The sequence below is a fragment of the Bidens hawaiensis genome, unplaced genomic scaffold (genome assembly GCF_021521415.1).
Source record: "Bidens hawaiensis isolate Kalapana, Puna unplaced genomic scaffold, B.hawaiensis_p1.1 tig00017943_1, whole genome shotgun sequence".
Classification (NCBI taxonomy): Eukaryota; Viridiplantae; Streptophyta; class Magnoliopsida; order Asterales; family Asteraceae; genus Bidens; species Bidens hawaiensis.
In genome coordinates, this window is record NW_027492708.1 from 230762 (window position 1) to 254421 (window position 23660).

The 23660-nt window shown below is 32.0% G+C and overlaps 1 protein-coding gene and 1 pseudogene across 2 annotated transcripts; both read right to left on the reverse strand.

Annotated features, from left to right (window-relative positions):
- Nucleotides 1-2351: 2351 nt before the first annotated feature.
- Nucleotides 2352-3672, reverse strand: LOC143555014 (uncharacterized). Its single transcript, XM_077044657.1, has 2 exons — nucleotides 3206-3672; nucleotides 2352-2683 (listed from the first exon to the last, which is right to left on the reverse strand). The coding sequence occupies exons 1-2, from the start codon at nucleotides 3633-3635 to the stop codon at nucleotides 2604-2606; spliced, it is 510 nt and encodes a 169-aa protein (XP_076900772.1). The 5' UTR covers nucleotides 3636-3672; the 3' UTR covers nucleotides 2352-2603.
- Nucleotides 3673-17904: 14232 nt separating this feature from the next.
- LOC143555020 (inositol transporter 1-like) lies at nucleotides 17905-23392 on the reverse strand (annotated as a pseudogene). The gene is made up of 6 exons (XR_013139131.1): nucleotides 23163-23392; nucleotides 22468-22538; nucleotides 21178-21513; nucleotides 19974-20081; nucleotides 19703-19888; nucleotides 17905-18558 (listed from the first exon to the last, which is right to left on the reverse strand). The product of XR_013139131.1 is annotated as an inositol transporter 1-like (transcript).
- Nucleotides 23393-23660: the final 268 nt, after the last annotated feature.

Consider the following 23660-nt stretch of genomic DNA (forward strand, 5'->3'; position numbering starts at 1 on the left):
AACATTAGCCAATTACATCCCCTCGTCTAACGGCATCCAACTATGCCGTTAGTTTAAGGGGTATTTTTGTCTTTCTCCTATTTATTTTTAGTTAATGGTCATTTTCGTCCCTGTGGTTTGATACTTTTGCTACTTCAGTCCAAAGTTTGAAATTTTGTCAATTTTATATTTAATTTAATTCAGTTTTTTTTTTTTTTTTTTTTTTGCAACTTCAGTCCATGATGGAATTCATTGGTAAAGTGGCCAGGATAATCCCTAAAACCGAACTATACCGACAAAACTAAAATAGCTTCTCTGATTAACGTATAATAGTTAGGGTGTAGAGATTAACATATCGTAGCAAACATCTGGGTTGAAATCAACATTAGGAGGTCGAATATCCCACATTTTCATGTTTGCTCAAGAAATCGATGCACTAAATCACATGTGTGTTCTTCAAATCGTGATATTGTTCTTGAATTCGTCGGATTCAACCCTAGAGTTGTTGTCGATTTGAAGAATTCAAGAACAACATCACGATTTGAAGAACACATATGCGATCTAGTGTATCGATTTCTTGAACAAACATGGAAATGCGGGATATTCGACCTCCTGATGTTTATTTCGACCAAGATGTTTGCTACGATATGTTAATCTATAAACCCTAACTATTATGCATTAACCAAAGAAACGGTTTTAGTTTTATCGGTATAGTACGGTTTCAGGGAATTACCTTGAGCACTTTACCAATGAATTCCATCATGGGGGAGAGTTTAGGAAATGTCTATAAACTAAATACAAGGGGGGGATATGATTATTATTGTCGACAGAGTAAATGTAGACCTGTTTTGTTCAATGCTCGATGGTTTTGGGCTTGGATTATGCTCTTAGGGGTTATAGACAAAACAAAACAAACAAAAAAAACAACATAAAATTGACAAAATTTCAAACTTTGGACTGAAATAGCAAAAGTATCAAACCACAGGGACGAAAATGACCATTAACTAAAAATAAACAGGAGAAAGACAAAAATACCCCTTAAACTAACGGCAAAGTTGGATGCCGTTAGACGAGGGGACGTAATTGGCTATTGTTTAAAACTATAAGGACTAAATTGATAAAATTTCAAACTTTGGACTGAAATGGCAAAAGTAGCAAACCACATGGACGAAAATAGCTATTAACACAAAAATAAAAATTCGTTGTTAATTAAGATTGATAGTCCACAGACATCTTGAACAATAAAGAAAAGATTGATAGCCCACAGATATCTTGAACAATAAAGAAAAGATTTATAGATTTATGTAGTATATGTTTAGGATTTTCCTAAATCGTAAATTGGACATTAACGGATCAAAATCCCTTGATTTGCAATAGGACCACATGTGCAGTGCATATATTTGTTTGCTTGAAACTTACACACAACCATGTGCTATGTGCATTATTTTGTTTTACTTGATCATCAGGACAATTTGGTCACGTGGTAAACTTGTGGTGGCTTGTTATACGGTGTTAGTGCATTCACAGCCCATTCTCTTAAAATATATGAGGGTTTGTAAATTTCATGGTATGGTTATAAGTGGTTATGAGTAGAGAAGAGAGAAAATGTTAGTTAAATTTGAGGATTCACGTACAATTTTTTTAATATTTTCTAAAAGTGGTTGTGAGTGAAGGAAACAAAAAAATAATGATAAAGGTATAAAACGTATTATTTAATTAAACAGAAGAGCGAAAAAACAATGATTTTTAATATAATTATACGATATATATGGATATAGGATAAGAAATGAGTTGGGAATGCTCTTAATAGACTTGTAATTTGGAACTATTGTCTTAGTCATTTTTACATGAATTCATGCTAAGACTTTAACATTTGGAGTTTTTATTTTTTTTTTCCTTTAGTTGAGTTTTGAAATTTTGAAGTTAAATTGAATCGCATGAGATTAAAAAAACGGATCGAATAAGAATTCTAAGTCGGTTTACTTTATGCGAATTAATAAAAAGAAAATATAAGTGTAATCCAATTTAAAAGCATTTATTGTTTAAATTTTATACATAAAATTAAAATGAAAAGTTATTATAATTCAAATTGAATTTGATTCTAAATATTTAAATCGTTTGAAAATTGAAAACCAAAATCGAATCTTTATTCCCATAAAATTACATTTTTTCTTTTTCTAAAAAGCAACATGCAATCATTCGTAACAAATCTATAACGTATATGCCAATATTCGACCGAGGCTTTTTTTAGTTAAATTGATACTTGTTTTACCAAATCAAACCACTAACTAAATTAAAATACGTAATTAAACCCTGTACAGATCATCAAAACAAAACCAATCAAAGATAACAAACTGGAACCTTTTATTCAAGAATTTATTACCCAAAGCTACAAATGAATTCATCATACAACTATCAATTTAGTTCATCAAAACTCATTACAATTAGACTTCTTTCTTCAAATCCTAACCCCTCATCGATTATACATCTCCGGATCAAGAATTTGAAAACCACCCGCCGCCCTCCATCACGCAATCACCGTCGGATTTTCACCCATATGTCCAAGATTCATGATCAAGATTCGAAATTTACGCCTCAAATTGATGCATAAATCAAGAAATTTGTTAATTGCATAGTTTAACAGTGCAAGCTACTGCTTGTGCCCAATATTTGAGCCTTGCTTTCACTTCCTCAGGATGATCACCTACAAAAATTAAATCAAATAAAATTAAAAACCAGATCTTACACACTTTATGAACGTTTATAAAACTCGAATAATAAACTAAAAATACACATTATGTTAATAAAATCAATCAATATAATCTTATGCAAAAATATAATTAAAATTCACCTATATAATTCAAATTCTAGTTTCAACAATAATAATCAGACTAAACCCGGATCTCGTCCACTTAATGTACATTTGTTGTGTTTGACTACGCGTTTAGATCACAATAAATTTCTAAACGCGCATTCAAACACCGTTAATAAATAATGTTATGTTTTACATCTATACATTAACAAAATTACAGATTAAATATAAATTTTGAATTCGAATTTCGAATAAACCAACAATGATCTGACTAAACCCGGATCTGGTACACTTAATGTACATTTGACCATTTGGGGTGTTTGCGTCCTCGTTTAGATCGAAATAACTTTCTAAACGCACACGCAAACGCCCATCATTAATTAATAAATAAATATATAAATAAATAAAACTCACCAGGACTGGAGATCTTCCAATTAGCAATAGGAGCCGGGGGCGGAGACGCGGTTTCATTAACAGACTCCGCCTCCGGCTTCTGTTGCTCATCAAGAAACTTCTGACTCATGGAATAACACAATTCAAGCGCCGGAAGCGTATTGCAAAGCTCCGGAATCTCATCATAACTAAACCCAAACCCCAAATCAAAGCACCCTTTAAGCTCATCAAGATCTTCATCTGTTAAGCTCTTGGCCCTCACAAGATCATCTTCATCTGATGCCTCCACATACCCTTCAAGGAACACTTGTTTCTTCTTCTTCTTCCGAAACCCAGATCGAGTTTCTTGATCGACCGATGACTGGTTTGAGAATTCAACATCTGGGTGTTGTTCCTCGTGGAAGATTCTTACGGAAATGGATTCCATTGATTCGAGTGAACAGCTGCCCATTGTGGATTTGATGATCGTTTGTTGTTGAATCCCCTGTTTTTTCTGGGGTTCTGTTGTTTGGGGTTTGTAAAGTGGTTTATGTGAGAGAGGAAAGAGTCAGGTTTTAAAGACTTGGGAGAGTATAATTGTCATGTATGATGGATGTATCCATGTCATGTGTGATGTATGTATCATATATAAACCGAATTTTCCATAAATACCCATATTTCATCAATTTGGTTTTTGTAACATTTAATTTTCAGTGTCTAGCTCAAAAATATCTCGAGTGAAAATAAACGCAATTGTTAAAAGTTTTTACTTGTTTAAATTAAAAGTTTTGTTATAAGAGAAAAAAAAAACCATACAATATGGTAGATGAGTAACTCTATTGTTAGTTTTAGTACTAGTTTATTTCAACAAGCTAAAAAGACCACACAATATGGTAGATGAATAACTCTGGTATTAGTTTTAGTACTAGTTTATTCTAACAAGTTAAAAAAACCACACAATATGGTAGATGTGTAACTTTGGCATTAGTTTTAGTACTAGTTTATCTTAACAAGCTAAAAAACTCACACAATATGATAGATGAGTAACTCTAGTATTAATTTCAGTACTAGTTTATTTTAAAGTTAAAAAAACCACACAATATGATAGATGAGTAACTTTGTCATTAGTTTAAGTACTTGTTTATTTTAACAAACTAAAAAACTCACACATATGATAGATAAGTAACTCTGGTATTAATTTCAGTACTAGTTTATTTTAAAGTTAAAAAAACCATACAATATGATAGATGAGTAACTTTGTCATTAGTTTAAGTATTTGTTTATTTTAACAAACTAAAAAACTCACACAATATGATAGATGAGTAACTCTGGTATTAATTTCAATACTAGTTTATTTTAAAGTTAAAAAAACCATACAATATGATAGATGAGTAACTTTGTCATTAGTTTAAGTACTTGTTTATTTTAACAAGCTAAAAACCCACACAATATGGTAGATGAGTAGCTCTTGACACTTGTAATAACCGGAGCTAGGATTTTAGCTTGTTAAAATAAACTAGTTGATCTAAACTAGTTTAACTTTGAGATTGAGCCTGAGTTTAAACCAATCTAGACAACTGAGTTTGTTAAGCATCCTGTATCCTTATTAGTGTTTTAAAAACCGGTTCAAACCGGCCGGTTGAACCGTTAAACCGGATTTCGCACAGCAACCGGTATTTTGAGCCCGGTATTTTTGGTCGGTTTGCTAAAACATCGTATCGATGGTTTTTTTCTAAAATACCGGTTTTTACCGGAAAACCGGTTTTATGTCCAAGAAATTTTTGATATTTGCGGCCCATATTTTATCAAAATTACGTTTAACCCAACAATTAATATTCAAACGTGTAAACTTTATGACTATTTTTTTTAAATTGAGTGCTTTAGTATTATTTTTTTAATATGGATTAACTTTTAGATTATTTTTTGTTATGAAATCATTTACTTTTGGGTTATTTTTAGAGTTAAGGTTGTATTTATAGGAAATTATAAGGTAAGATGTTCAGCCGGTTGAATCTCCCAGTATAACCCGGTTCAACCGGTTATACAATTTTATAGCCAATCCGATACGTGTAAAAAACCAGTTTTTAAAACATTGATCCTTATGTTAAATACATAGTCGTCCCCATCACTTATCCAAATAAGAAATAACATATCAAATAAATTGTTTTTTTTTATAATGTTTAGAAAGTATTTTTGGGTTTTAATCTATGCAATTTGACAATGGTTATAATATTAGTATTAATTTAGTTGAAGATAAATGAATTGAAACTATAAAACTATATTTAAAGAGAAAACTAGTTGAAATTCTTAGTAAAAATCATTAAGTTGTAAATTATAAATACAAGATTTATTTTGCTCAAGACTGCTGTTTTCTCGAGTGAATGAGAGGTAGTTAATTTTAACTTTCTAACGGTGTAGTTTAATTCAAAAAAAATAAAAAGGGCATAGCAGACCCATCAAAAACACCTAAGGTCACTAAGTTACAATAGTAAATTGAAATCACACCAATTAGTTCATACTAATGCATTATTTTCATACTATTTTTTATCCAATAAACTTTAGAACTTTTATCTCTTTGAAAACCTTGGATGGGTATGCTCATCTTTTCTTGGAATGCTTTTTCGTTTCTAGTTTTTCAAATGCTCCATACTCTGACAAGAAAAATAGCATGTAGAAGCTTGCTTTTCTTATCAAATGAAGATACCAAATGAAGAAACTCCATGAGCCCGTCAATGTGGTTGAGGAAATTGAATTAAGCCAGCACCATTGTTGGATTCTAATCCAAATAATTTTAGCGAAATTATAATGCAAAAAGATATGTTCAATTGTTTTCAAGAAACCGTGACACTTTAAGCAATCAGTCAAGTTTATCATAATGCCCCACCTTACAATATACCCTAAATGGAAGTTGCTTCAAGAAGTCTTCAACTAAAGAAATTCACCTTAATCAATACGAAATTGCTCCACTTATACTTTTTAGTCGGCACCAAACTATTGAAGCCATGCATAAGCGATCGTATCCATGAGATGGAAAATCACTGAAGCATCAAACTAATAATAGACGGCTGAAATTCTGTTTCGGTACTTGAACTCGGATATTAATGATTGATAGAACTAATAGCCTGTTACGTAATCAAAACGTTTAAAAAAACAAATGGATACCGTGTGTCATATAAAATATGGGATGTTCTAGAGAAGTAATTAATACGCGAAGATGATTTCATGTAGTACCAAAACAATTTAATCAATGTTTCTTGCCCGTTTCAAATAATGTGAACGAGTAATAAATGGACACGTTTCAAAGGAGGTAGTTGATTAATTAAATTGTCAATGAAATTCAAATCCGTTTAGTCAAAGGCCAATACCAACTAATTTAATGTAATTTAGTTTGCCACGTAACTCTAATTTGTTATTTTATCTTAGTTAAGGCCAGGGGTATATCTTAATGTTCAGGACATTAAAGCTGATTGGCAAGGGTTAACAAGTGGTATACCCACTCCTTTCATGGGTTAAGGGACGTTAAATGCCAAGGTTGTTAAATGTTAACATGCTTTAAAATCATCTACACACACAATAATTTAACAATCAATTTACATTAAATAAAGAGAGGTATAAGGAGGTTAAACAATTTTCTTAGAATGGGGTGGAGTGAAATGGGGTAAAGTAGTTGATGTGGTGCCTATGGAGAGTTAAGGAGCTTGAATATATACCTCATGGCCTACGACCAAAGGTAATAGAACATGGGTATAATCTCTAATGGTTGTCAATGAGCTTTTAGCTTAACTGGCATTGGAGGAGAATTGAAGACTTTGGTAGAGACTATAAGGTCTAAGTTCAAATCCCAAGCGGGTTTTATTACAATGAACCTTGGAACAAGATATCGTGGGTTTGGGCTACCTAAGGCTGTAAGCGATCGCGGGCATATGGGTTGTCTTTTTCCATTGAGTCACTCCAAGTAGTAAAGGTATATTTCATTTGTAGTAAAAAAAGGGAATGAAAAAAATTTAAGGCCAACTGCCATGCCAGCAAACTTGTGCTGTCCTTTCATCATCCACTTGATATTGTTATTTCACAAATAAAATTTAATTTCATAAAGTTATATATTTATGTTGTATGTTTAATCTTATAAATAAATAGTTAACCGTAAATTGTATATCACCAATAACTAACTCTGTGTTATACCAAACTTTGCCTTATTGTTACATTCATCATCATCATCGTACTCAGTAACACCAATAGCAAAACTATGATAGGATCTGAAGAGAGTAAGATGTAGACAGCCTTATTGTTACATTGATTCATACAATAAGAAACTTTTTTAGTTGTTGGTGATTTTAGTCGTTTGGTTGTTGTTTCATATCATTTTTATATGGTTTCAACAGTCTTTGTTTATAGAACCCTCACACACTCTATTTCCTAGCCTAAACCATAAAAAATCCATGATCACTAAGTTTTGTCTTACCGAGCTCATCTAAATTCTTCATAACTAGATAGACACATACGTTTAACTATGCACCAAGAGCCTAACAACAAACATCATTGATGAAATAAGTGTATTTGATTTATTAATTACATTGATAATATTCAATCAATAATAGGTTTACTTTTCTCTAAAAAAAATAAAACATATTTAATAACACTAAAACCAAAAAGGAAAAAAAGATAACTTTGTGAACTAAATTGAAAGTTGTAAATCATGATTAGTGTACTAAAAAGTTTTTTTTAAGTGTTTATAAAAATCATTATTTTTTTTGAAACTCTAGAAAGTATTATATTTTAAGAAATAATATTAAAACATGGCATAAAAAGAATATTCTTTTCTATTTTCTAATTAGAAAATGGATCAACCGCCGAATATGGGGCTTTTTTCACACCTGAAAGTTAAAATTTAAGTGAGCCAAGCCAACAGAGGTTTACCTGTCGACGTAGGTGACAAGTGTCCTCTTACACCTTTTACAGCCGGGTCGGGTCTTTTGAAGTGGTCCAAAGTGACAGCTCATCACATATGGAATATTGATGCTACACCATACATCATGCATGTATGTGTATTACATTCATATCATGATGGCATGTTGTATTCAATCAATGCCCATCAAATACACATATAATATTCTACTCTATTTTCAAATTACAAACTCTTAACTCTATCCTAAATAAGTAAATTTCACAAACTTACACACTCACTCTTTGAAATGAAAAAGTTTTACCTAATATCAGCATTTAGTATTATTCGGAAAGAATTGGCATATGTATTATGCACGAGTAAGTTATGCAAAGTATACTTGTGAACTTGTAGTGAATATTTTCAGGGCCGTATCCGAGAACTGTTAAAATATCTTGAGTCAGATGCGAAAAATATTTTGGGTCTTAAGTGAAATGAGTATTTTGTTGGGTTTAAACAATTTAAGTTTTAAATTGGCATACTTGGTTATGATTTGGGTTGTGTAACAACTTTTGTATAAAAATAGGCTTAAACATATTTCAAATGAGACTAGGCATAACCTTTTGGTTGGGAGTCATACTCTTTGCCACTAGACCAAGCTGGTTGTTGTCACACACACACACACACACACATATATATATATAGGCTAAGTATAAAATGAAAACTCACTTGAGTTGTGAAAACTCTAGAAACTCATTCTCAACCACATGTTTTTAATTAATGTTTAAATCTTGTGGTCCACAATTAAAGTGAATAAAAAATGTAAATATAAATATAACTTTTTCTCTCTCCTGAAAACATATATAAAAATTAGTAAAAAAATGTTAAAAAATAGCAAAACATTTTTTTTTATGTTTCGATGTTTTGTATTAAATGTTACAACATATATTACATGTAACAAAAAAAATGATCTTATATGGGGTTTTCACAACTCAAGTGAGTTTTCATTTTAACCTTACCCTATATATATATATAGAAAAAAAAATCCGGGGCTAGCGGGCTGTTGACCTGAGGGCTGTCGACCATCATCATGCATGCATGTATGTGTATTACATTCATATCATGATGGCATGTTGTATTCAATCAATGCCCATCAAATACACATATAATATTCTACTCTATTTTCAAATTACAAACTCTTAACTCTATCCTAAATAAGTAAATTTCACAAACTTACACACTCACTCTTTGAAATGAAAAAGTTTTACCTAATATCAGCATTTAGTATTATTCGGAAAGAATTGGCATATGTATTATGCACGAGTAAGTTATGCAAAGTATACTTGTGAACTTGTAGTGAATATTTTCAGGGCCGTATCCGAGAACTGTTAAAATATCTTGAGTCAGATGCGAAAAATATTTTGGGTCTTAAGTGAAATGAGTATTTTGTTGGGTTTAAACAATTTAAGTTTTAAATTGGCATACTTGGTTATGATTTGGGTTGTGTAACAACTTTTGTATAAAAATAGGCTTAAACATATTTCAAATGAGACTAGGCATAACCTTTTGGTTGGGAGTCATACTCTTTGCCACTAGACCAAGCTGGTTGTTGTCACACACACACACACACACACACACACATATATATATATAGGCTAAGTATAAAATGAAAACTCACTTGAGTTGTGAAAACTCTAGAAACTCATTCTCAACCACATGTTTTTAATTAATGTTTAAATCTTGTGGTCCACAATTAAAGTGAATAAAAAATGTAAATATAAATATAACTTTTTCTCTCTCCTGAAAACATATATAAAAATTAGTAAAAAAATGTTAAAAAATAGCAAAACATTTTTTTTTATGTTTCGATGTTTTGTATTAAATGTTACAACATATATTACATGTAACAAAAAAAATGATCTTATATGGGGTTTTCACAACTCAAGTGAGTTTTCATTTTAACCTTACCCTATATATATATATAGAAAAAAAATCCGGGGCTAGCGGGCTGTTGACCTGAGGGCTGTCGACCATCATCATGCATGCATGTATGTGTATTACATTCATATCATGATGGCATGTTGTATTCAATCAATGCCCATCAAATACACATATAATATTCTACTCTATTTTCAAATTACAAACTCTTAACTCTATCCTAAATAAGTAAATTTCACAAACTTACACACTCACTCTTTGAAATGAAAAAGTTTTACCTAATATCAGCATTTAGTATTATTCGGAAAGAATTGGCATATGTATTATGCACGAGTAAGTTATGCAAAGTATACTTGTGAACTTGTAGTGAATATTTTCAGGGCCGTATCCGAGAACTGTTAAAATATCTTGAGTCAGATGCGAAAAATATTTTGGGTCTTAAGTGAAATGAGTATTTTGTTGGGTTTAAACAATTTAAGTTTTAAATTGGCATACTTGGTTATGATTTGGGTTGTGTAACAACTTTTGTATAAAAATAGGCTTAAACATATTTCAAATGAGACTAGGCATAACCTTTTGGTTGGGAGTCATACTCTTTGCCACTAGACCAAGCTGGTTGTTGTCACACACACACACACACACACATATATATATATAGGCTAAGTATAAAATGAAAACTCACTTGAGTTGTGAAAACTCTAGAAACTCATTCTCAACCACATGTTTTTAATTAATGTTTAAATCTTGTGGTCCACAATTAAAGTGAATAAAAAATGTAAATATAAATATAACTTTTTCTCTCTCCTGAAAACATATATAAAAATTAGTAAAAAAATGTTAAAAAATAGCAAAACATTTTTTTTTATGTTTCGATGTTTTGTATTAAATGTTACAACATATATTACATGTAACAAAAAAAATGATCTTATATGGGGTTTTCACAACTCAAGTGAGTTTTCATTTTAACCTTACCCTATATATATATATAGAAAAAAAATCCGGGGCTAGCGGGCTGTTGACCTGAGGGCTGTCGACCATCTAGCCCCCCCCCCCCCCCCCCGGGTAGGCTCTGAATATTTCACCTTTAATTCTTTTATAGAAAATTACGTCTCTAGTTATTACTGTTCACTTTAGTTGCACATATACAGTTGTTAGACATGAATATCGTAAGATATTTATATTAAATTCGTGTGAAATCAACATTTAAGGTTAAAACTCTGAAGCCTCTACCAAATTCCCAACATTTACAAAACCGATTTGAAATGATCAAATTCTCGTGCTTGATTATAAGAATCATCTAGCAATTTCTTGGTTTATTTCATAGCTTTAACATATTTAGTTACATTGGATCCATCTTATAAGATTTTAAAGTACAAGTTCTTGATTCATTAACAAACTCCATCTCCCTAGGTCCGAATCTATGTGGCGGACGGCAAAATCGAGAAAAGCCAAGTCCACCTTTGTGGAGAAAGGTCTTTGAGAGGAAAGTTTGCTCCTGCAAACTTGAAACAAACCTTAGGTGGCACTTTCTCTCTCTCTCTCTATCTCACATACATATATATACACACATTATATGTATATAACTTTAATAATTTTTTAATTATAGAGGTTTGTTGTTGAAAAAAGGTAAGGTTTTTGAAAAATGTTTGGAATATGATGTGACGATGAATAAAGTTTGTAAAATAATATTTTGTTACCTATCTCTAAAAAGAACTCATTTCAACTAAAATAATAAAGAAAAATTAAAATGGATTAGCGGTGAACCTATTTTGGTATCCCCCCCCCCCCCCCAAAAAAAAAAAGACGCGTTTCTAACCCGACACCATTTTTATAGAACCAGTTTTGACCCTCAACAATCATGCTTTAAAAAAATAACACATTTTAGCCCGACCTCATTTAGCTCAGACCTTATATTAACCCTTATATTAACCCAAACTCATTATGACTCTTCACCCAAATTTGCATGACACACAATTTGGCTGACTTTAAAATCATCATTTGATAAGATAAACTCCAGAAAACTACATTATGAAAAAGAACAAAATAAATAATTTTATAATGCTTAAAAGAAAGAAAACATAATATTCGATGTTTTGTTTGATATAGAAGAAGAGACATGGTGATGGTAATTGACTAGAGCGATGACCATAGAAAATGGGTGGGGGCTATATATAATGAAGAAGAGACAATGTAAGATCCAACATACCACATGGAGGGTCACCATCGGACACCGGTCATAACCATTCGGGTGAACCATGTCTTTCCCTACGTCCCCACCACACCAAACCACATATTCATTGCACCCATCACCATACAAACCACATGATAATACTCATTTGTTAATTTGTGGTTTGGTTTAGTTTAACTTGTTGCGGACTCGTTGTTTATGGTCGATTTAGATTTGTTTTAATAGGCGATTTGATTTCGGGTTATAGATCTAGTGAAAGAGACTATTCTCGAGCTAGCCTGTCCCTTATAGGGACCATATTTTGTACTTTTCAGAAAGATAAAATGCTAATAACGACAATTAAAATAATTTTGTCGATTTAAGATGTATTGGTTATTTAGTTTTCACTATTTTTAAAAGATTCAAAGTTTATCACATTAAGTCAGGGGACAACTAGTAAAAAATGTTGATGGTATGCGCTGAATCAGCCGATTTACTAATTTTTTTTATTAGACAGTCTCAACAATCGGATAACTAAATAAACAACCTAATAATTAAATATATATATAATTTTATAAAAAAAGTATATATACTAATTAAAAGACAGAAACTAGAGTTAAAAGTATAAAAGTATATAGTTTTGTTATCATTATGTCATTATGCAACCAATCAAATTACAAGAATTATCTTCTTCTTTTTTTTAAGAATAAAAAATCACACACCTATCTAATCTAATTAATAGTTCACAACAAGGCTTAAACCATTCGGGGACACCAAATTATCATTGAGTCTTTATGATCAGAGATATCTGAAATATAAACACTTACATAGATACACGCGCACACAATTACATTGTGTTCAATTGCGAAATAAATAAACTGGCCAGTTCATCCTATAGTTGTCCAATCCATACGAACCGAAGCAACATGTTCTTCGGTCCGCTCCATGTGTAAAAGCATTCTCAAATCATTGACTTGCAGGGGTGTTCCTTACACCTATTCCCTTTTTGGATATTTAGGTTTGAATGAATGTCCACATGTTCTAAATGTGCTCTAATGGTTTAAAGATATGAATGATCACATTCGTTACTTCATGGATCATGGACTCATGGTTTAGTTTTCATGTGTTAGGCTTCTTTCAGATTGTTAAACCTAATTAAATCTAACCGAAAAAGACAACCCTATAAATATCCATAAAAGGGTTTTTAAGTTTAGGCACGTTTTTAATAATTTAATACTTTGTTCCTAACAACTGTTTGTGGGCACGAACGACCTCACGAAAGAGACCGTGGGCTCCTTTCAGTTTTAATTCCTTTACTTTTCTATCTATAAGTATTAAACCTATAGTACAAAAACAAATGAAATGGTGCCAGGACCAGCCAGACCTCATTCTAGGCTTGACGAGTGTTCGGCATGGTTTCAGTGGGGTATATCCGTACATAACTTTTAATTATTTTTAATTATATATGTATATATACACACACTAGTAAGAAACCCGTGCGATACAGTGGCAACGACAATTTATAACACGGTATTTGTTTTTCGTTAGTTTATCCATCCTCTCGTTATATGTTGTATGGTACTTTTGTTAGTTTTCTTCTTCGTAGCGGTAGTGAGGTCTACCTATGCCATGAGACTTTCTTGTATCCTCTCCTCTTTGAATGCTACATATACGAGAGCAAGTTTGACACTGAAAAGAACAATGTTCAATCTCTAATCTGTTTTATCGAAACAACAATGCTATATATTTCGTATAAATAGATAAACTGAACAACAATTGTTAGATGTTAAATTGATGCGTGAATTTGCCCCAAAAAATAAAACATTAGCAAGTGAATTTGGGCAAAAAAAAAAGTAAGAAAAAATGGCCAAGAAAATTAGCAACTAGTCTTAGGACTGATCAACCCGATTACACTTTTAGGGTGTGTTAGGACTTAGGAGACCCTTTACCCTACCCTAATAAGTATAAACGGGCCGAGTCCTAAAAGGGTTGGGTTAAAGGGTCCTTACGAAATACCCGAAAATAACAAATCCAATTATTATCATAGTGTTTTATAATAAAATGCAAGTCATATGGGATTTGAACCTGTGTTGATGGATTCAATGTTCCAAGTGCTAGCCACTGCACAATTAACAACTTTTGTTATGAAATGTAATAATAAGAAATGATATCATATTCAAGTAAAAAAACACTTGTAAACACTGCTGAAAACTAAAACCATATGTAAAATGTAAACACCATTTGAAAAATATGCAGAGTTCAGTATACTTAGAATTTTTTGTGTACTGGTTTGAAAAGTATTTAGAGTTCACTTCAATACAAACTTACAAAATGTTTGTTTTATTATTTATTTAACAATATTACAAAATAAAGATATGAGGCTTTAATTTAAACGAGCGAGCCTCAAGTCGAGCCAACCCGGGCTCAGGCTCGACTCGTTTACGGACTGAGCCGGCTTGGATTGTTACAAGCCGATTTTGAACAGCCTTTTTTCAAATGAGCTGCAAGATTTTCAATTAAATATGCCTTATTTAGATGGAGTTGGAGCTGCAATTGAGTTGGTGACTGTTTTCATTATTCTACAAACCAACCCATCTAGAAACAGTTTGGTTCAATCAAGTAGACCGAACTGATAAAAAGCTTGGTTCTATCGAATTGACTGTTTTGACCAAAATATTAACTCAACAATCATTGTTACATGGATTATATATCAATATATAATACATCAAAACTCCCATAGCAGATTGTGAACCAAAAAAAACACCTCAAAGTCATAATAAACCACATTATAAAGTCATGATGGTAAACAATTATTCATTAAAAAACGCAAATACACATTGTTTCTTCGCTCTTCCCTCATGCTTCAAGACAGATTTTCCATAAATCCTCATGCCATCTTCATTGACTCGACCTTCTCAAAAACATCTAAATAATACTAACGATTAGAATGTAAACAAAATAATAATAATAATAATAATAATAATAATAATAAAGTAGTATTTGCTATTGATAAAATAATAATCTATACCTTTTATGAACTCGTCGAATTTCTCATAATCTTCCCCATCATTAATTTCTTTTCTCCCCTTTCTAATCCAGTCTTGCCTGCAAAATAGCGCCTCGACAATGGTGGGGGGTAACGAACTTCTATGCTCCTCGACTACCCGTCCGCCCGTACTGAAAGCAGACTCAGAGGCTACAGTTGAAACCGGAATAGCCAATAAATTTGAAAATAATATAAATTAAGTTCAAGCTAATTTTCAAAAATTAAATAACTTTATGTAATAAATACTTTTTACCTTTCACCATTCGTGCCAAAGTTGGATATCGAGTTGAATTTACCTTCCACCAGTTCAAAATATGAAAGTGGTCTCTCATTTCTTCATGATCTTCCAAAATATATCTTTCCAATTCAGTTTTCTTAATAGACGACTAACCAACACCACCCCGAAACCTCTCAAGCTGGCCCATCCATGATTTTTTACAATGGACTTGTTCTACTTGAGTTTCTGTAGTAACCGGATTGCTTGAACCAACATTATTTAAAACCTTGTACTCTTTTAATGTTTGCTGCAATTCAAATTTCACCTCATCAATCATTTCTTTAAACCTTTTCTCACACTCATCAGCCGTCTTCAACACATCTGATTCTTTCAACAAGTTACATGTTTTTTGACACTCCAATTCTACCGTTAGGCAAGTCTAGTATGCTTATTTTTAATTGGTTCAAAATATTTTGAGAAAGAGTAAAGTGTCATCTTCATCTTCGTCCTTATGGTTTGACAGATAATGCGAATTTAGTCCAAAAAGTTTATTTTTTGCATATGGACCATCCATATTTCCCAATTCTTGCCAATTATATCCAAATCACTAACCCTGTTAAATTTAATAGTTAAGTCAGGGGTAGACATGTCTTTTCACTCTTTCTTTATTATATGAGTAAAGTGCCAAAATCATCCCTGATGTTTGGTCTCATTTGCGAATTTCGTCCAAAATTTTTTTTTTTTTGCAATTAGACCCTCGATGTTTCCCAACCATTGCCAATTTCGTCCAAATTATTAACTCGATCTAAATTCAAAGTTTACTCAGGGGTGTTAATGCCATTTTACATGTTTGTTTACATTATTAATTTATTATTATTATTATTGATTTATTATTATTATTATTATTATTATTATTATTGGTTAGTATGTGTTTGTACGATGACATATATAACATCTCACGATTCCTATGTTTGAATCTAATATAGTATCCATTTGTTTATTTTTTTTTTATTTTTAGTCATATAAAGGGTTTAGCTTAGTGTAATAATAATAATAATAATAATAATAATGTAAACAAACATGTAAAAAGACAATAACACCTCTGAGTTCACGTTTAATTTAGACCGAGTTAACAATTTGGACGAAATTAGTAACGATTGGGAAATATCGAGGGTCTAATTGCAAAAAAAAAGTATTTATGGACGAAATTCGCAAATGTGACCCAACCTAAGGGACGATTTTGGCACTTTGCTCATATAATAAAGAAAAAATGAAAAGACATGTCTACCCCTGACTTAACGATTGAATTTAACGGGATTAGTATTTTTGATATAATTGACAATAATTGAGAGACGTGGATGGTCTATATGCAAAAAATAAATTTTTTGGACTAAATTCGCATTATTTGCTAAACCACAAGGACGAAAATGACACTTTACTCTTTGAGAAAAGAATCAAGTAATTTAGCAATTAGTCTGTTTATATTTAATTTGACTAAAAAAATCTGAAAATAAAGGCATAGTACCTTTTTTTATATATAAAATCTATTTTTCTTATTTGTCTTTAGCACTAAAAATATAGATGACTTTTGATGCTATGGGTTGTGTACATTGCACGATGAAAGGTATATAAGAAGAAAAAAAAATATTATTTTATATTTCCTTAATAGAGTATAGATTGGCTTCAAGGAAGAAGAGAAGATTAATTCCTATAATCTATTTTCCTATTATTATATATCTTTTCACAAATTTTAAGTATGTGATATAGTTTTTTATTTATTCATATGTATGAGAACACTGAAAAGAATTTTATAATCAATATTTTGTTTATGAAAAGTAGATGTGAAAAAATATAACGTTTTTTATTTGAATGGATGGTGCAGAAAAAGTTTCTAGTTACAATTGTCGGTTGACTATGCACCACTATTTTCATGTTTTTTTTTAAATCGTACACTACAAATGGTCTTTGGGTATTTATCTACCGACTTAGGCTTAATGAAGTAAACACCTAATTAGCATTTTAAGAATTCAATAAATATACATTTATAAGTAAATAATCACATGATCATTTATTTGTTAGTAATGAGTGAGATATACATGAGGGAGATAGAAAGGTAGTTTACATAAATATCAAAGTTATATGCATAATATGTGTGATATCATGTGTTCCATAACTATTTTATCTCAAAACTATTATAATCTTCACGTAGGGAACTCTAAATAAATATAACATAATTCTTTAAATCATATAATTCTTCACAAAAATACAAATCCAAGTCTTTTATTAAATTTGGCACTAATCTTGCTGCACCTTTTGTACAAACCTCAAAAATAAAACCCAACAATATATCTTACATTCAAGTTTTTAACCATATAAACCACACCTATACACATCTTTGCAACCAAGCCTACCACTACAAACAGGGTGCCTTTAGCCATCAAAATCGGCTCACGCACCACCCACCCGACCAACCCCCGGTCCACAACGCTCCCACGCCACACCTCACGACTCGACCCCCTTCTCAAGAAGTCCCGAGCCAAGGTCCCTACCCCAAGCCTTCTCCTTCCAAATCCTCTCAACCTCATCAAATGTCAACCCTTTGGTCTCCGGTACAAACACGTAAACAAACACGAATGCCGCCACCGCAATACCGGCCAATATTAAAAAGGTCGAACCGGTCCCGACCGCATCCGCAACCGAAAGAAAACTCTGAGCCACAATCAAATTCGAAACCCAGTTCACTGTAGCCGACATTCCACTACAAGTCCCTCTATATGATTCAGGATATATTTCTGAGTTCACGGTCCATGGAACAGGGCCCATACCGGGGGGCAAAAAAGGCAATGTAAAGTGTTAGCCCAAGAACAGCGATCCAGCCCACATTAGCAGAACCCGATGATGAAAGGAAGAATGCGACAGCGAGGAGGATTAAGGAGAATATTACGCCCGATAAGCTGCTTAGGGCTAACTTCCGGCGGCCCGAGTAGTCTATTAGGTGAATGCCGACAACGGTGCCGGCAGCGTTCATTAATGCTACTATTAGGGAGAGTAATAGGGCTAATTGGTTTGACTGGAAACCCGCCATTTGAACTATGGTTGGACTGTAATACATCACGGTGTTGATCCCAGTGAATTGTTGAAACGCCTGCAAACCAGAAAAACGATCAGAACCGAATTTATGGATTTTCATGTTAAAATTTTAATTGCAAGTGATTTATAGGAACTTAATAAATAATGTTCAAACTCATTATATTGGCCAAAGGTAAAGCAAAAAAAAAAAAAGCTGAAACCAAACAGTTTTCAAAAACTTAAAAACCGAATTTTCGGTTGGAGCCCAAAAGTAAAACCGACCTAAGCACACCCCTACTAGACAGTCAGTTTAATTTAGATAAAACACATAGGTAGAAGTCTCAACCCGTTTATTATGAATAGATCGATCGGGGTTGTACTTTTTCTCAAGTGAGTCAAATGGGTCGCAACTTTATGGGCCAATTCTAAAGTAGGCCCGTAACAAAAGCAAACTTACAATTTATAACTAATGTTAGCAATCACATTAATTCAGTTGTATCAACAACTGACAAATTCAATGTGTATAATGCCATATTTTTGCTGATATTCAAAATATGTAGCATGTAACATGTTATTTGTCATATCAGTACACATGTACATCCATGTCACATGTCATCTGACCTAGCATTTAACATTTATTTTTTAGAATAGATTATCTTTAAGAACATTATCTTTTCAAACTTGCATTTAATTTATTATTTTAATTTTAGAAAATGTGGCTTAAGATGGTTCATACGTTAGGCCTAATGTAAAACCGGTTGACGAAGTCAACAGTAAGCTTTCAATTTTCATACATAAATACTTTTTGAATATGTGGCTTAAGATGGTTCATACGTTAGGACTTAGGCCTAATGTAAAACCTGTTGAGAAAGTCAACAAAAAGGCAACATTCTAATCACTTTTACAAAACCCATTTCGGCTCAGCCCAACCTAACCAAATTCAGCATACGTCAATAAACTGGCCATCTTGAACTGACCCATTTGACACGACCCATTTTGGCCCATGGCTTTTGTAATCATATTTACACACTAACAATTTATAAATAAATAAATTTTGGACAAACCCCATTTTGACGTATTGCTCAAGTATCACATTTACACAAACTATTTATAAAAAAATAAACTTAGGACAAAAGCATTTTGGGTCAGCCCAACCCAGCCCATTTCAACACGTGCCAAGAATGGCCCATTTTGACCCTTTACCCAATCAGTCAGCATACCTGAAGACCGGCGCCAGCAAAAAACGCAAGTCTGATTTCTTTAACTCTGAAAACATCCATATAACTGACGGCATTTTTTCTCTGGTTTTCTTCCTCTAAAGCAGTAGAAAGCTGATTAAGTTCTTCCTCTAACCGAAACGGATCATAAATTTTTGACATCACAACAGTTGCCTCAGATTTGCTCTTCTATATAACATAAAAGAATAATAAATTGTAAATTGATTTCTATTTTAAGTAATAAGAGTTCAGATATAATTTCTTTAATTTGTACCTTCATGTAAAGCCAGCGTGGAGACTCGGGCAAAAACAACATTAAAAAAAATTGAATAATAGCTGGCACAGCAGCTACTCCAAGCATCCATCTCCATGTCCCGGGAACCTGTTTCACAAAACCGTTTATAAAATAAGATCGAAAATATTATATAAAATGTATCAACATATTGTTTGGGGAAAGATATGAAATCATATGATTATTATAAAAAAAAATATAGTCTAAAACTGTATCATGTTGAAAAGTATTAAAAAAAGATATTATGGAAATATGTAATGGCAGTCTAAATAATACTATAACTAGTAAAAACGAAAAATATAAAATGGTGATGCACAAAAAACCACCTCCGTTATGGGGTAAGCCAAAGATCTAGCAGCAAATTAGTATTCCATGCAGGCTGCCTTTGTAAAAGAAAGCAAGATGTAACAGGGAACACATGTTATAATCTCATATGACCTAAAATAAATTCCAAAATCTTTGTATGCAATGTTAATTTTAGTAAAAGAATAGTACTCCTTTCATCTCAAAATAAATGCACGATTACTCTTTTTACCCTTTTGGCAAAGTTTCATTCTTGAACTAGTTCCTTGCATATTTGGATTAAATAGTAAATAAGTAAACAGTTTTATATAAAAAGTTGATAGTTATTTTGAGATTGAAGGAGACATTTGATTGCAAAAATTATGAGGTGAGATATTAGAGAGTGATTTTGCCTCTTTGAGCAAACTTATTAAGCGGGCCCCGCCCCTAACTCAACCTTGAAGCTGCTTCCTTGAAAGTTGAAGCTGCACAACCACAATCTTTCATGTTTATCAAAACAAGTTGAAGTGCAAGTTGATCATAATTTGGGGTTAAAACTTACTAAAACTATCTTTTTTTAAAGGTTTATTAGTTTATACATCATACATATAGCAAATGCTTTGAATAGTAGAAGAGTAAAATAGATGAATATTCTTAGTCATTAGCATTTACTAGTCATGCATCAATCTAAATAGTAAAAGTGTTGTCAATAATCTAATATTATTAAAACATTATTATAAATCTTTGAATAAAAAGATGTGCGAGGTCATATGCAATAAAACATAGTTGAATTACATTCAATTTTATGGTTTTTTTTATCAATTTAAGATAAATCCACAAGCCCTAATCAACCTGCTCATAATTTATTTTTATAATTGAGTACGAAAAAGCAAAAAGAATTAACCTGAGTGAAAGCAAGATTAACAAGGTATGAAAGAAACTGTCCACCAGTGATCATAAGCACATTGGTGCTCACAAGACCACCCCGTATTTCAGATGGGGCTGCCTCTGCAATATACATCGGTGCGGTAACCGAGGCTACACCCACACCCAACCCAACCAAGAACCGACCCAATATAAGCACATAAGGGTCGGGTGCACCTGCCATCACAAACGAACCAAGTGCAAAAACCACATCAGCAAGAAGTGTTGCACGCTTACGCCCGTATGCATCGTTTATCCAACCTCCAGCAACAGCCCCTATCATTGCACCCACTAAAGCCATACTAACAATTGTCTCCTGTGAATAAAAATAAAATAAAATAAAATAAAATCTTTTTAAAAAGAGGATTGTGTTTGGATGTGGATTATAAAACAGGTTATCTGATTATTGATACTTAAAGTTGTAATAACTAATGCTTTGACGAACTGATTTTGATTATGATTATTCAACAACGGAATAATTAGTTTCATGCATGTTAAGAGCAAAAGTTATTATTTTAAAAAAATATGAGCATTACTTAAAAGACATGATAACTGGAATAACATATACCAGTACCATTGGCCCACAAATAGTTTTAACACATAATGAAGTTGATAAGAGATATATATTCATATTGTACACGTCACTACGCCAATAATATATAAAAATGTAAGTTTTGGTCATTTTAAATTTTAATTGTTATTTTCTTAAATAATCATAATTTGCCAAACGCTCAACACCATAATCTCACCATCAAATTTTAGGGGAAAAAAGCATTGGCCCACAAATGCCTAATTATAGTTTGATACGGCATATTTTCATATTATATACTGATCACTTCAATAACATATAAAAATGCAAGTTTTGGTCATTCTATTTGTAACTTTCTTGATTAATCATAGTTTTCAATTAGTTGATAAGACATATTTTCACATTATATATTGAACAAATAGTTTTAAAATACACTCTAATAGTTGATAAGATATACTATTGTAGTTAATAAGACATATTCTCATATTAAATATATTGAACACTTCAATAAGATATAAAAATGTATTTTTTGGTCATTTTACTTGTTACTTTCTTAATTAATCATAATTCGGTAAACACTCAAAACACCATAATCTCACTATCAATCACCATATCTGGCAGCATGCTTATCATAATTCATTATGTGATTATCCGACAAGTTAAAATTACTTTGAAAACGCACATCCAAGCAATCCCAAAATAATGAAACTATCAAGGTGATCAAAATAATTTAACTTGTACCTGTAAAAGACTACTTTGATCAACGGCCTCAAATTCATCGCGGATGTACAGAAGTGCACCAGATATGACACCTGAAACACATATTTCAGCTTCAAATATTAATAAAAACGTTTCATAAAGATATGTAACACAGCTACGTAAGCTACCCGATTAGCCAAATAACACGTAAATCGGTCACCAACAGAAATTCATTAGTTATCATCATCTAAAATTTTCAAAATTTTCTTTTCAAGGAACAAAATTTGTTTATGATTTTTAGATTAAATATTAATATTTCTAAACAAGTTTACTAGCTAGTCCAATAACAGGAAAAAGCTCTTAACACAGTACAAATTTCGTAACAACTAACATCTAATAAGACAGCAACATCAAAATCAACTTAAATCATTGTGTAGAGTTACAGGAACAAAATCTTAAAGAAAAGTGCTTAACAAATAGACCTGATACAGTTTTGAAATGAAAAATAACAAAAGATCAAATATTATTATTATATTATATTATTATATAACACCCTCTTAATCCTTTTGTTAATGATGATCAAAACTATAACTGACTAGAACAAATAAAAAATCTGCATATGCACATATATCAATCAAAGACAAAAACTTTTTTATCAGATCTGGCAAATATGATATTATGAGCATCAAATATGCTAAACAAACAAAACCCATGAACAAAATGAATCAAATCAATACCCGTATCGTATCCGAAAAGAAGACCACCAATTCCAGCAACCACAGTCAAACCCAACACATATGTGTTACTAAAATACGTTATCTTCCTATCAATACCCGCATCTATATACCCCGAACTCCCCGGAAACGATTCGATCGTCATCTATAAAAAAACCCACAATTTCAAACTTCTCACTGACGCAATTTATCAAACACCTGGCGTGCAAACGTAAAAACCCGATAAAAATTGGGGCTTTGGGGCTTTTCACATCAATTAAAAGCAAGCGGTTAACAGGCTACTTAAATCAATAATAAAGTTGGTTGATTATCAAAATATACAAACTTTAATGGTGGAAATGATGAGCAAATGAGGCGTGTTTTTGGGGGTTTAAAAGTTTGGTAGGCGGAGTATTCAGCAAAGACTATTATTCTTGTTGACTACAAGTTACTGAAAATATGGAGTAACGTGTGACAATTGCCGGTATCGGATGCTGAGAACCGAGTGTTATTTATAAAGCG